This window comes from Ovis aries, chromosome 25, assembly GCF_016772045.2.
Source record: "Ovis aries strain OAR_USU_Benz2616 breed Rambouillet chromosome 25, ARS-UI_Ramb_v3.0, whole genome shotgun sequence".
Lineage (NCBI taxonomy): Eukaryota > Metazoa > Chordata > Mammalia > Artiodactyla > Bovidae > Ovis > Ovis aries.
Window position 1 is genome coordinate 24,226,743 of NC_056078.1, and position 16,077 is coordinate 24,242,819.

The 16,077-nt window shown below is 38.6% G+C and overlaps 1 protein-coding gene across 4 annotated transcripts in view; it reads left to right on the plus strand.

Moving 5' to 3' along the window:
• The window catches only part of TET1 (tet methylcytosine dioxygenase 1), a 139,926-nt gene that overhangs the window by 92,548 nt on the left and 31,301 nt on the right, over positions 1–16,077 (plus strand). For all 4 annotated transcript variants that reach the window (XM_012105197.4, XM_004021627.5, XM_060406848.1 and 1 more), the window contains 2 exons: positions 1,313–1,403; positions 1,942–2,035. In XM_012105197.4, coding sequence (XP_011960587.3) covers positions 1,313–1,403; positions 1,942–2,035 — 185 coding nt within the window. The remainder of the gene's footprint in view (positions 1–1,312; positions 1,404–1,941; positions 2,036–16,077) is intronic.

A 16,077-nucleotide genomic window follows, 5' to 3' on the forward strand; every position in this document is an offset into this window, starting at 1 on the left:
TACACACACATACATGCATACAGTTGTCACAACTCAAAATATTGCTAAATATTCCCTTTGGCAAAACCATCCCTGATTAAGAACCATTGCTCTAGATTGTTGTGTTGTTTAGTCACTAAGTCATGTCCAGCTCTTTTGCAACCCATGGACTGTAGCCTGTCAGGCTCCTCTGTCCATGGGATTTCCCAGGAATACTGGAGTGGATTGCTGCTTCCTTATCCAGAGAATCTTCCTGACCTAGGCATCAAAGCCATGTCTCCTGTATTGGCAGGCAGATTCCTTACTGCTGAAACACCTGGGAAGTCCTGCTCTAGATCTCCAATAAATTAAAAATTATTCACTGCTATCTTGCTTAAGTAGCCACAAAAATAATCCTATGTTGTATTGGATATCCAATTAAAATGGTAAGTAATAACCTTCTGGTGTGGGTAGACATGCATTCCCCATTGATTCTAGTCAGACATGATTCTCAGAGGCCAAGTTAAAAATAACATTTTCTAAGAAGTACTTAATTCATACTCACAAAAACTCAAATTGTACAGAAATGTGGTGCAAATATCTTTTTTTAAGAGGAAAATAGCTGTTACAGCTTTTCTATTGAATTAATATTAGTGATTTTTATTTTTACAAAATTTTTTTGTAAAAATTTTATGTTTTACAAAATTTAAGGCTTTTAAAACATAACTACTTTTGCAGCTTGCTTTTTAACTTGGATTTTTCAATGTCTGTAAATGCTATTGTTTTAATAGCTATATCATATTCCACTGTATAAATAACCCCAAATTTAAACTATTACTTAATTGAAAGATTCAGGTTTTCTCTCTTTTGATACTACATATTATTGTAACAATGAAGATTCTTGTGTACACGTGCATTATAAATAATTATGCATGTGTGTAGTAAAATAAATTAGCAGTGCAATTGTTGGGCTCAGTTTTTTTGGGGGGGGTCAATTTTAATAGGATTCTGAGGCAAAGCTTTTAAGATGTATTGCTCTAGGATAACTTAATTTCTTACCTCAATTTTTATAGATCTTTTTTAAAGCAGAAGATCTGAGAATAAATGTTAACCACAACTTAAAATATGTTTTTCCTCCTCTGATTCTTAGAGAAAGAATGGATTAATTAGGAGCAGAAAAAAGGGATAAGTTACACTCCAGGGCCTATTGTCCTAGTTTTTAATTACTAAAGCTTACCAAAATCTTGTCAAGATTCATTGTTCTGAATTAAAAAAAAAAAAGTAAAACTAGCTCTTCCGCGCCCCTATGCAATTCTGTAAAGCTTTGGGTCTAATAATCTTATTCCTTCCACAGATCGAGTTATACAAAAAGACAAAGGCCCATATTATACACACCTTGGGGCAGGACCAAGTGTTGCTGCTGTCAGGGAAATCATGGAGAATAGGTGAGGAAATATGCTTCCCTGTTAAAATCATTCATTACTGGGGACCTAACTCAATGCAGAGTTATGATCTCTGGGAACAAACAGAAGGTGAACGGAAAACCTTCAGGAATATGAGTTGGATGTTTCTTAGGAAGCAGGAAAAGCCCAGTGTCCTGGTGTCCCTGCCAAGTCATTCACATGAGCCATTGGGAACTCAATAAAGACCCTCACGAAACAAGGCTGTCTTTGTTAAATGCAGACATACTTATTTTTATGTTATTGTATAATCATAGAAATAGTTAAAATTAACACTGTCAACACTATATTCACATTGGTTTTGCTTGTCTTGGAGCCAGGACATTTTTTAAAAAGAGTGATCCTTAAGGACAAGTAAATAGAACTGTACAACAAAAATATCTGCCACACACAAGTAAATTTAACAAAGTTATTATTATGAAGAGTGTTTGATTTTTGTGCTTCTGTAAATCTTTATCTAATGCCCATAAAGATGTTAAAAGTTTATTTCAATGATTTTCCCTTCACTGTGTTTCATACTTAGGTATGGTCAAAAAGGAAATGCAATAAGGATAGAAATAGTAGTGTACACGGGGAAAGAAGGAAAAAGCTCTAACGGGTGTCCAGTTGCTAAGTGGGTAAGTATTTTGTACTTATACATTTTGCAAAATGGATTTACTCTATATAAAAACTAAGTAAGTTAACATGAAAACATGGACTAGGAAAATACCCACCTCCCTTATTCCCAGGGAAATAATGAAGCTATCTGTCTTAGCCTCGGCCTTTTATGTTAATGAACAAAACGGTATGGCATTCCTAGTCTGTATGTAGTGATCTAGAGTCATCATTCTTACCAGGTTTTTGTTGTTGTTGTTGTTATTGTTGTTACTTTTTAGAGAGTGTAGAGTGCGCTTATAATTAGACACCATAAATAAATAGTAAATAAATATATATGTATGTGTTTTACTTGCACAGTCATGTCTGACTCATTGCAACCCCATGGACTATACCTTGCCAGGCTTCTCTGTCCATGGAAATCTCCAGGCAAGAATTCTGGAATGGGTTGCCATTCCCTTTTCCAGGGGATCTTCCCAACCCAGGGACTGAACCCAGGTCTCCTGCATTGCAGGTGGATTCTTTACTATCTGAGCCACCAGGGAAGCCCAAGAACACTGGAGTGGGTAGCCTATCCCTTCTCCAGGGGATGTTCCCAACCCAGGAATCGAACCAGGGTCTCTTGCATTACAGCCGAATTCTTTACCAGCTGAGCTACCAGGAAAGCCCATTTGTTTCATGGGGCCACCTTATTGAAGGTCATGCAATATTGAAGGCAAAATCAAAAATTTTACAGTATATTTCCAAAATTATTTCTATAACTACTTTGAGTTTTCTAAAACTGTGGTGCTATCAGAGGTAACAACTGGTTTTAGCTTCTTTTGGAAGTTCTCAACAGAGAAACAGTCATTACCTGCCTAGCCAAATGTATATTTTCAGGACGATACTCACATTCACAACTATGTTGACCAGTTTCTTTGGAAATTTGCACTAAAGGATCATTTGAAATCCTGTCCTATTATTTGTTTGTAATGATGACTATAATGATGATAATAAATAATAACAGTAACCACTACCTTTCATTAAATATCAGGCATCATGTTAAGTACTTGACATACATTGCCTCATTAATCCCCACAGAGGAACTCTTAAGATTTTGGAAAAGGAAAAGTCATTATTTTTATGCCCATTTCAGAAGAACAAAAAACATTAAAAAAAAAAAAAAAAAAGGTTTGAACCTGGCTATTCCTGAAGCAGGACAATTGGTGCACCTTCATCTCTTCTATGTCTTTGTTTTGTTTTTGTTTTTGATCTGGCATGTGGGATCTTAGTTCCCTGACCAAGGATCAAACCTATGCTCCCTACAGTGAGAGCACAGGGGATCCTAACCACTGCACTGCCAGGGAAATCCCTATCTTGGTTATTTTTCAACCACCCTCTGGAAGGTGACCGCAGTGATGACCACAAAAACTGGGCGTGAACACTAAATGTGTTAGAATACTTTCAGTTTCCTCAGTCTATTTGGAGTGCACAGTCTTGCCAAAATATCAAGTGATTCTCCACACATATAACACTACCCCAGACAGCGATGTAAATCTTTGTAGCACCCCTGAAGGCTCCCTTTGCCTGCTCCCCATTGGTAACTCCATGTATAATAACCACGATTTTAACCTCCATGTCGATAAAGATCTTTTAGATAATTTCTGTATAATTAGAACCATACAGAATGTACTCTTTTATATCTGTCTCCTTTCCCTCATCATCTATAGAACATGGGTTCAATAGTTGGAAATACAGAAATCATGTGAAACTATGAATTGATTTGATAATGGAAGATAACGTGTTAGGATGGGGAGACGACAGAAGCCTGCATATCTGATACCAGTAGAACTGCTATACGATCTTGTTTCCTGATCAGGGATTGAACCTGGGCCCCCTGTTTTGGGAGCTCGGAATCAACCTCTTGGCCACCAGGGAAGTCCGATCCTCAGGCTTCTTAAACCTGGATTTCTCTAACATAACAGAATTTTTTTTTTCACTTCTTCAAAACCTATTAGGAAGTTTTCTGTTTTGTGCAGTAGAATCGAGTCCCAAATAAGATACCTGCCTTTAATTTGTTCAGTGTGGGTGAATTTGGAAGATAATAGAATTTTAGGATGAGAAAGGTGAAGGAACTTGTGTTTATTGAGAACTTTTCATTGGCAGGCTCCAGGCTAGATACTGGGGATACAAGTGTGATTTAATCAGTCATTTCATGGTATAGATGGGAAGAAACTGGCCCTGAGTCATATCAGCTATCACAAACACATTTTGGACCAAAGTTCGCTTACTCTATAGTAAAATGAATGATTCCTAGAGTCATCTTGCTTCTCAAGAACTAAAATTTTCTGAAATGCTCCCTAGAAGTGTAGACTTTTCCCTGAAGCTTGCTTCCTGTTATTGTTTGAGTGACACTTGCCGCAGGGTGGTGTCAGTGCTTGTGAAGTCCTGTTTCCCAAGGATCAACTTCTTGTCTTGCTGTGTGTACTCTTGTCAGCTCAGCTGTGAAAGCTACATGGTTTTCCGCGACATAAACCCAAACAAGTCAAACACCACATGTAAGAGTTTTGATGAAGATAAACCTAAACGCTGTTTCAGTTCAGTTCAGTCGCTCAGTCGTGTCCAACTCTTTGCGACCTCATGAATTGCAGCATGCCAGGCCTCCCTGTCCATCACCAACTCCCGGAGTTCACTCAAACTCATGTCCATCGAGTCAGCGATTTCAGTTCAGTTCAGTTCAGTCGCTCTTTGTGACCCCATGAATCACAGCACGCCACGCCTCCCTGTCCGTCACCATCTCCCGGAGTTCACTCAGACTCACATCCATCGAGTCCGTGATGCCATCCAGCCATCTCATCCTCTGTCGTCCCCTTCTCCTCCTGCCCCCAATCCCTCCCAGCATGAGAGTCTTTTCCAACGAGTCAGCTCTTCGCATCAGGTGGCCGAAGTACTGGAGTTTCAGCTTTAGCATCATTCCTTCCAAAGAAATCCTTGGGCTGATCTCCTTCAGAATGGACTGGTTGGATCTCCTTGCAGTCCAAGGGACTCTCAAGAGTGTTCTCCAACACCACAGTTCAAAAGCATCAATTCTTTGGCGCTCAGCTTTCTTCACAGTCCAACTCTCACATCCATACATGACCACAGGAAAAACCATAGCCTTGACTAGACGGACCTTAGTGATCTTTATTTTTATATTTTATTCACTCTTGAAAAAGTTGTTGTTTCAAAACATTTTAAAGTAAGAAATGATACACATTGTCCATTTTTTTCTGTTGGGTTATTTGGCTTCTATTGATTTTTATAGAAGGGTCTTTAGAAAATTAACCATTTGTGGTAAGTTGCAAATATGTTTTCTGTTTGCTTTTTTTATTGTTGTTTTTTAATTTGGGGGAATCTTTGTTCCCTGACAAGTGATGAAACTCACGCCCCTTTCAGTGGAAGCATAGTCTTAACCACTGAACACCCAAGGGAGTCCTTCTTTGTCATATTTTTTTAACATTCTGATTGTTTTAAATGAGATGAAAATTTAAGTTAAATTTTTAATGAAAAACTTTGCTTTTATGGCTTTGCTGCTGCTTCATTGCTTCAGTCGTGTCTAACTCTGTGCAACCCCATAGACGGCAGCCCACCAGGCTCCTCGGTCCCTGGGATTCTCCAGGCAAGAACACTGGAGTGGGTTGCCATTTCCTTCTCCAATACATGAAAGTGGAAAGTGAAAGTGAAGTTGCTCAGTCATGTCAGACTCTTCGTGAACCCATGGACTGCAGCCTCCCAGGCTCCTCCGTCCATGGGACTCTCCAGACGAGAGTACTGGAGTGGGTTGCCTTTCCTTATGGCTTTAGTGTATCTTAATTAGAAAAATTTTTACAACTTCTAGCTTATAAATATTTTTCAAATTTTCTTTCTATAATATTTGAATGGTTTCATTTTTCTTTTTTTATTTCATTTTCATACACTTAACCTATTTTATTCCTCTTATATGTAAAATGTTAGTCACAACTTAAATTTTTTCAACTGACTACCCAGTTAAACAACACTACTTACCTAAATAATTGTTCATCTACTTCCTATGGATATATTTATTCATATTTAGATTTTGTATTCTACCACATCGTTATGTTTCTCCTGCATCATAATCAATTTATTCTGATTATTTGGGTTTAAAAATGTATTTCATATCTGATGGAGCTAACCCTTCAGCAATTTCCTGACTCTTCTTGCCTTGTTTATTTTTCCACACGAGTTTATAATCACCCGTGTCTTTGTAATAAGTGTCTTTTGATATTCTGATTGAAATCATTGGCAAGAGAACTTGGAGAATTTACATTTTTGATGTTTAGTCTTCTTATCCTACATGCTATGCTCTTCTGTTAGTTGATGTCTTTCTTTGTCCTTCTGTAGTGTTTTTTTTACATGCTTCCTATTTTTCAATTAATTTCTCTTGTGTATCTCAGGTGTGCAATCATATAATACATAATGACAAATTTATATTCCCCTTTAAAATTTAAACTAGTAAATTCTTTTTTTCACTGAATACAGTTATCCTAATAAAGTAATTCCAAATTTAAATTTCTTTAAACATGGTCTACTTATCTTTTTCCTCTCTTTAGTAGAGACCTTCCAGAGTTTTTCTCCTTAAGGGTCATCAGGGAAGGCCTCTTTGGGAGAGAACTTTCAAGCTGAGAACTGAGTGACAAGAAGGAGCCTTGTATGCAAAGAATACCGCTAGGAGCACAAGGAAGAACATTCCTAGGCAGAGAAAAGAGCAAGTACAAAGGTCGAGGAAGAGAGCACATTCTTTAATAATCAGAAATCTAGTGAAGTAAAGGAAGTAGAGAATGGGAACAAGTGAACGTAAAATGTTGGCAGAAGCAATAGCCTAAGTGGTTTTATTAGGCCGTCATGAGTTTTAGTCCATGAATATGAAACCTTTGAAGTAGTTTAACTTGGGATATGTTAAAATCCCTCTGACTTCCCTTGTGTTTCAGTGGTAAAGAATCTACCTGCAATGCAGGAGTTGCAGGAGACCCGGGTTTGATCCATGAGTCGGGAAGATCCCCCGGTGGAGAGCATGGCAACCCAATCCAGTATTCTTTTTTTAAAAAAAAAAAACAAAACTGTTTATTTATTTATTTGGCTGTACCAAGTATTAGTTGGGGCATTTGGGATCTAGTTCTCTAACCAGATATTCAACTCGGGCCCCCTGATTTGGGAGCATGGAGTCTTAGCCACTGGTCCACCAGGGATGTCTCCACTTCAGTATTATTGCCCTCAGAATCCCATGGCCAGAGGAGCATGGTGGGCTACAGTCCATGGGGTCTCAAAGAGTGGGACACAAATTAATGGACTGAGCATGTACGCATGCACGCGCACACACACAAACATACACAAACACACACACAAGTTATCTATCTGGTTTATAAGAGCAATCTGAGGAGTAGGAAATGGCACCCTGCTCCAGTATTCTTGCCCAGAGAATCCCATGGACAGAGGAGCCTGGTACAGTCCACGAGGTCGCAAAGAGTCAGACACGACTTCACTTTCACTTTAAGGCTTATTTAATTATTATTCTTGATGAGCTCTATTGTTGGTGCTTTACAGATTACTCAGATTTAGTAGCTTTGAGCAACAAACATTTATTATCTCATCAATTTTGTGAGTCAGAAATCTGTCTGTAGGTAACTTAGGAGGGTGCTTCCAGAAGAGGTCTTTATCATTTCAGAACTTGACTGGAGAGGGAGTTGCTAGAGAGTCTACGTCCCATGTCATTTGCAGGAGGCTTTAGTTAGTTTTTTTATTTGGATATGTCGGGTCGTAGTTGTCGCAATTGGGATACTCGTTCATGTGGAATATTTCGTCGCAGTGCTTGGACTCTCTAGTTATGGCATGCGGGCTTAGTTGTCCCATAGCATGTGGGGTCTTGGTTCCCTGACCTTTGATGGAACCCAGGTCTCCTGTACTGCAAGGCAGATTCTTTTTTTCCCCCAGACTTTGAACCTGTTATTTTGATTGGCATATAGCTGAGCAACAATATTGTGCTAGTTTCAGATGAACAGCAAAGTGACTCGGTCCTACCTCTGTGTGTTTTCATTCTCCCCCAAACCCCTCTCCCTTCCAGGCTGCTGCATGACTTCAAGCAGAGTTCCATGTGTTATGTAGTAGATGGCTAGAAGGATTCTTAACCACTGGATTGCCAGGGAAGTCCCAAGACTCACTCCCTTATCATAGAACTACTTAAGTGTTTTCTCAGTCATAGCAGTTTATTTTTCCCCAGGGTGAGTCAATCAAAATATAACAAGAAAGCCACAATGTCATTTATGACATTAACCTCAGAAATTGCTACGGAGCTATCCTTTAGTGTAGGAGAGGACTATGCAGAGACAAAAATATTAGGTGGTGGCGATGATTGGGGGCATCTTGGAGACAGGCTATTCATAAAATTCAATATCTCTTCTTCACTAAAAATATCAATATGCTACGTGAAAGTGTTAGTCACTCACTTGTGTCTCACTGTTTGCAACCCCATGAACAGTAGCCTGCCAGGCTCCTCTATTCATGGAATTCTCCAGGCAAGAATACTGGAGTGGATAACCATTCCCTTCTCCCGGATATATTCCCAACCCAGGAATAGAACCCAAGTCTCCCTCATTGCAGGCAGATTCTTTAGCTGCTGAGCTATCAGGGAAACCCACATCAATATGTTAAAGATACTACATTGACATTGAAAAAGTAACTATCTTCTTTAGCCCTAGCTTCTCTCAAGGCAAAAAAATGTTAATCTGTAGATCTTAATTCACAAAATAATTCTGTTAAATATCAACATTCTTCATTATGGAATATTTCAAGAAAAAAGGTAATAAAGTTAGAGTTTACCTATAATTATAAATTGAATACTCATCAATCTACTACCTGGAGAAGGAAATGGCAACCCATTTTCCAGTGTTCTTGTCTGAAAAACCCCGTGGACAGAGGAGCCTGGTGGGCTACAGTTCACAGGGTCTCAAAGAGCCAGACGCAACTGAGCAACTGAGCACACAAGCTCCTACCTAGGTGAAAAATACAACATTGCTAGGTTCTCAGAGACCCTAAGAACCATCTGCCCACCTTATGTATTTCCTTATGGTATGGTTACTGTTCTTTTGTGGTTTGCCCCTACATAGTACCTTGCTCATTTGTAGAAATAAGTGGTAGGGATTGATTCCCAATGTTTGACACTGATAATTTACATAGGTTTGTTAATTTGTATCTGTTTGATATTTTTTTACTTATTTGCCTTTAAGTAACAAAGCATGAGGAGAAGAAAATGGAAACCCACTCCAACTCAGGTATTTTTGCCTGGGAAATCCCATGAACAGAGGAATCTGGTAGTCTATAGCCTATGGGATCTCAAGAGTCAGACAAGACATAGCTGCTAAACCACTACCACCAGCAAGACATGAATGTGTATACTCATGGCAGCTGGCTTCCCCTTGACTAAGTGATCCAAAAAAGCAAGGTGGCTGGGTTAAGTGGTAGGATTTTGGATGATTCTTTCTTTCTTTCATCCCTTCTATGGCATAACAGTATTTCGATTCAGTTCAGTCGCTCAGTCGTGTCTGACTCTTTGCGACCCCATGAACTGCAGCACGCCAGGCCTCCATGTCCATCACCAACTCCCTGAGTCCACCCAAACCCATGTCCATTGAGTTCGTAATGCCATCCAACCATCTTATCCTCTGTTGTCCCCTTCTCCTCCTGCTCTCAATCTTTCCCAGCATCAGGGTCTTTTCAAATGAGTCAGCTCTTTGCATCAGGTGGCCAAAGTATTGGAGTTTCAGCTTCAGCATCAGTCCTTCCAATGAAAACCCAGGACTGATCTCCTTTAAGATGGACTGGTTGGATCTTGCAGTCCGAGGGACTCTCAAGAGTTTCAACACCACTGATAGAATTTTTAGGTTGCATTGTTTTAAACTTACTTTTCATCTTGCATAGTTTACATTTGTCCTGTATTTGATATTAAACATTAACCTAAATTTAGCATTTTGTGATTTGATGTATGTTTTCTCGTGTGTGTGCGCAGACTTATGTGTGGTAATAGTGGTTGAATTCTTTTTTAGATATTTATTTGTTTATTTTTTATTTGGCTTCACGAGTCTCAGTTGCAGCATGTGGGATCTAGTTCCCTAACCAGGGATCCAATACAGGCCCCTGCATTGTGAGCATGGAGTTTTAGACACTGAACCACCAGGGAAGTCCCTAGTGGTTGGATTTTATCTTACTTTTATCATGGTGCACTTGCCTTCTTTTCTTGAAGGGAGTTGTTAGGGTTAGGTCACACATAGGAAGCCTAAAAACATATTCTAACTGGGATCAGAACTTTCTAAGCCAGTCTCACTATGTTTTGCCTTTGTTCGTAAAACAGTTTTAATCTTTTCTTCAAAATCTTTCTTCTTTACCAGGTAGTCTTGAACACTTTCCCATACTTGTTAATTTTTGACAGACATTTCTAACTCTTCCTTCTGTCATTTTGTGTCTTGGCAGGGAGTAGTTATATCTTGTTATTCAGTAAATTTTGATGGAAAGGGCGATACAGTTTCTTTAATACACTAAGCTCTGTTAACTCCCTTTACTACAGATGACTCCAATGCTGAGAAATTCACACCAGGCCCAAGTTCATGGGTTGCCCCACCTAGGATTGTTATTAGTCAGTAGAGCAGGTGTGACAATGTGTACAACTGAATGTTTTATTGCTTACTTGGGTATGAAGTGACAAGAGTTTTTAGGGTGTTTTGTAAATGAAGCTGATGTGTCTAAAGGTTTTTAAACCATCTTGCCTTGACTTATACACGTATCTTCAAAGACTTCCCTTTTTATGAATTCCTTTTTTCCAAGATTTTGACTCTTACCTGCCTTGATTATTTTCAAGCTGCACCATTGTGCTGCTTATGTCTGTGCCCAGATCAGGCACTCTATGTGTATTACCGTGTCAGAATAATAAACAGGCAGTCATGGGCTGGCTACTTGTCTGCAAAATCTTGCTAATGTGAAAAAGCCATTTAATACTTCAGTGATTAAAATTGGGCAAAAACCAGAGGGATTGGTACTGACTTGCCTTTTCATTGTTCTTTCTTTTTCTGTTATAAAACATTTTTCTTCATTACTGTTTACCAATGTACGATTAGAACTACTTTTATGTTTGCTTACTTGCTTATAGTAAGATCAAATTGCCAGCGTCCATTGGATCAAAGAAAAAAGCAAGAGAGTTCCAGAAAAACATCTACTTCTGCTTTATTTACTACACCAAAGCCTTTGACTCTGTGGATCACAAGATATTATGGGAAATTCTTAAAGAGATGGGAATACCAGACCACCTGACCTGCCTCCAGAGAAATCTTTATGCAGGTCAAGAAGCAACAGTTAGAACCAGACCTGAAACAACGGACTGGTTCAAAATCGGGAAAGGAGTACGTCAAGGCTGTATATTGTCACCCTACTTATTTAATTTATATGCAGAGTACATCATTTGATATGCCTGGCTGAGTGAAGCAGAGAGAAATATCAATAACCTCAAATATGCAGATGACACCTTCCTTATGGTAGAAAGCAAAGAAGTGAAAAGCCGCTTGATGAAAGTGAAAGAGGACAGTGAGAAAGTTGGCTTAAAACTCAACATTCAGAAAACTAAGTTCATGTCATCTGGTCCTGTCACTTCATGGAAAATAGATGTAGAAACAATGAAAACAGTGACTGAGTTTATTTTGAGGGGCTCCAAAACTACTGCAGATGGTGACTGCAGCCATGAAATTAAAAGCTGTTTGCTCCTTGGAAGAAAACCTATGACCAACCTAGACAGTATATTAAAAAATAGAGACATTACTTTGGCAACAAAGTCCATCTAGTCAAAGCTATGGTTTTTCTAGTAGTTATGTATGGATGTGAAAGTTGGACTGTAAAGAAAGCTGAGCGCCGAAGAATTGATGCTTTTGAACTGTGGTTTTGGAGAAGACTCTTGAGAGTCCCTTGGACTGCAAGGAGATCCAACCAGTACATCCTAAAGGAAATCAGTCCTGAATATTCATTGGAAGAACTGATGCTGAATCTGAAACTCCAATACTTTTGCCACCTGATGTGAAGAATTGACTCATTTGAAAAGACCCTGATGCTGGGAAAGATTAAAGGCGGGAGGAGAAGGGGATGACAGAGGATGAGATGGTTGGCATCACCGACTCGATGGACATGAGTCTGAACAAGCTTTGGGAGTTGGTGACAGACAGTTGGCGTGCTACACTCCATGGGGTTGCACATAGTGAGACACAACTGAGTGACTGAATTGAACTAATTGACTTGCTTATAGAATTCTTTTTTTTAAGGAAAGTTTTTATTGAACTATAAAATGCACAAAACTACACAAATCATAAGTGTGCAGGCCACTGAAGTTTTACAAAATCAAATCATCCAGGTTAAGAAATAAATCAGCACACCAGCCCCAGAACACTGCTCATGCATCTAATCACCACCACCGCTCCAAAAATGGGGTTGAAGTTCATTAGCTATAATATATAGGACATATTGAAAATTTTTTTTTTTTAACTTCTTATTTTTTACTGGGGCTTCCCTTGTAGCTCAGACTTTAAAGAATCTGCCTGCAATGCGAGAGACCTGGTTTCAATCCCTGGGTCCAGAAGATCCCTGGGAGAAGGGAATGGCAACCCACTCCAATATTCTTGTCTGGAGAATTCCATGGACAGAGGAGCCTGGTGGGCTGCAGTCCGGGATCGCAAAGAGTTGAACACAACTGAGCAACTAAGCATAGCACATAGCCAGTTTACAATGTGGTAGTTTCAGGTGAACAGTGAAGGGAAGGAAGAGAAGAAAGATTTAAATGGTCTTAATCAGTGGATGATTTGGGGTTTGCAGAGTTAGGGATGGCCTCCATCATTTTGTATTGAAAATTTAACTGTAATTTTCTCTCATGGTTATGGATAAACTCAAAAAGTGATCTCTCTTGAGTAATGTAACCCACACTTGACATAAATGTTGCTTCTAGCTTTAACTATGGAGAAGGCAATGGCACCCCACTCCAGTATCTTGCCTGGAAAATCCCATGGATGGAGGAGCCTGGTAGGCTGCAGTCCATGGGGTCACGAAGTGTCGGATACGACTGAGCGACTTCACTTTGACTTTTCACTTTCATGCATTGGAGAAGGAAATGGCAACCCACTCCAGTATTCTTGCCTAGTGAATTCCAGGGATGGGGGAGCCTGGTGGGCTGCTGTCTATGGGGTCGCACAGAGTCAGACACGACTGAAGCAACTTAGCAGCAGCAGCTTTAACTATAGTCTATTCTTCCACAGAGCGCGGATTTTTGTTGGCGCTTATGCAGGAACCTAGTTACCTTCGCATCTTTACTACTAAGGTTAATATTACAAGGACTGTTTAATTTCCTTTTTTTAAATTGTGAAATAAAAATAGGAGGACATATATATTCTTATCGCTGATTCACGTTGTTGTATGCTGGAAGCCAACACAATATTGTAAGGCAATTATCCTTCAATTAAAAATTTTTTTTAATTTAAAAAGAACAATAAAATAAAAGTAAAATTAAATCCAGTGTTAAATTCTACATGTAGAAAATGAAAACTCCTTATTAAATTAAATTTCAAAACAATTTAAAATTTTAAAACACATCTTAGTTTTCCCCTTTAGAGATAATGATTTTTAGCAATTTTGAGTATACCCAAGTGAAGAGTTAAGATGTTAAAAATTGGGTGCCTGCTGAAGCATGTTAAGCAGAAGAGTGAAGTCAATATACTAATAATTATCCAACTTCCTAAATTTCAAAAATGTTTGATTAAGTGAACATAGGTTTTTTTTGTTTTTATTTTAGCCGAAACAGTTTCCACAGCAATACTATAAAAATAGTGTCTCCCGTATTCTTATTATTTTATGTATTGATTTAGTATTTGGTTTTAAAAGCTTTTTTTTTCTTTTTTTTAATTTGCTTGCACCTCACTGAATGCAGAATCTTAGTTCCCAGACCAGAGATTGATCTTGTGTCCTCTGCAGTGGAAACTTGGAGTCCTAATCACTGGACCACCAGGAAATTTGCCCCAGTTGTCTGTTGTTGGTCATTGACTGATTAGGAAGACCATTCCTAGGCTGGTACTATGTTTTTTGTTATAGATTTGCAGAACAGTTTTAAATTTAAAAGGACATTTATCTTTCATATGTAAAAGTCTTTTTCATGACTTAATGTTCATTTATTCTTTCATATGAACTTTTAGAAACTAAGTATATATAGAATGGGGAATAGATTGGTAACTAAAATAAAATCTTTTAATGTCTGACCTTCCATCTAGGAACAACTAATTAAGATTTACTTACATGCATTTCCCTTAAGATAATCCTCACAGCTATATTTAATTTAATGTTTAATTTAAGCTGTAAACCAAATTTCTATTTGATTATTGCTGGTATATATTAAACCTTTGAGCCTTCAAAATTTATAAGTAGCCACCTGTGTTATTCTCTTTAAAAATCCAATAAAGTTTTGCTTCTCTTGAGTTTCCTAGGAGGACTCAAATCTATACTTGTTTTTAAAATATGTTTTAAAAATCACCTTTAATTCTACTTTTCGGAAACAATAGTTTGATTAGCCTTTGTTCAGATATCTGCAGGTACCAGTAAATGTAGTAATTCTGACCCAACAAACACAATGCTATGTTTCCAAAAGAACAGTTATATAATTATTAGTCTATACTGTAAGGTAAATTAATGATTATATTGGAAGATAATTAAGTGCAAACATACTATTCATAAACATTATGATTATTTTGTTGTTTGTGCAAAGCAAGACTATGTATGTCTAGAATTCTCTGGATTTTGGAGTCAGGGGAATAAAATACTACTTAAGTAATTCCATTACCCATGTAAATGTACTATGGCTAGAAGTCAAGCTTGACTGCTATGTAGAAACTGCCCTCCATTTTTGAGATTCTTTCCATTTTTTTTTCCATGTCTTAAGAATATTAAAAAATTGTTACCTACAGCTTCTTCCTCATAAATTACAACAGTAACTTTGTTTCTCAGAGCAGTCTTTTCCCTCCAGAGTGGCCTTAAACCCTAGATGGTCAGAGGTTATTTAGACTATGACATCTGGTCCCATCACTTCGTGGGAAATAGATGTGGAAACAGTGTCAGACTTTGTTTTGGGGGGCTCCAAAATCACTGCAGATGGTAACTGCAGCCATGAAATTAAAAGATGCTTACTCCTTGGAAGGAAAGTTATGACCAACCTAGATAGCATATTCAAAAGCAGAGACATTACTTTGTCAACAAAGGTCTGTCTAGTCAAGGCTATGGTTTTCCAGTAGTCATGTATAGATGAGAGAGTTGGGCTATAGAGAAAGCTGAGTGCCAAAGAATTGATGCTTTTGAACTGTGGTGTTGGAGAAGACTCTTGAGAGTCCCTTGGACTGCAAGGAGGTCCAACCAGTCCATTCTAAAGGAGATCAGTCCTGGGTGTACTTTGGAAGGAATGATGCTAAAGCTGAAACTCCAGTACTTTGGCCACCTCATTCGAAGAGTTGACTTTGGAAAAGACTCTGATGCTGGGAGGGATTGGCGGCAGGAGGAGAAGGGGATGACCGAGGATGAGATGGCTGGATGGCATCACTGACTCGATGGACGTGAGTTTGAGTAAACTCCGGGAGATGGTGATGAACAGGGAGGCCTGGCATGCTGCAATTCATGGGGTCGCAGAGTTGGACATGACTGAGCAACTGAACTAAACTGAACTGAGATTATCATTCTTGATCATGGTCTGTCATACCTCAAGAGCTCCCAGTTTAGAATTTAAATAGGTTATCTCATCCAGACCAAGTTAACAGAAATGGTTTAGAATGTACATTTCAGATCTGTACATAGATAGGCTGTTGAAGCAGAACAATTGATAATCCAGAATAAGGGGACTCCATCATAGAAGTAGCTAGGAAATCTTTTCCTAATGATCATTAGACTGATCTTTTATCGCCACTTCTGGAGATACTCAGTACTATCCCAGTGATTACTACTGACACTTTAACTGCCAAAGAAAGTCTCTGTTCAG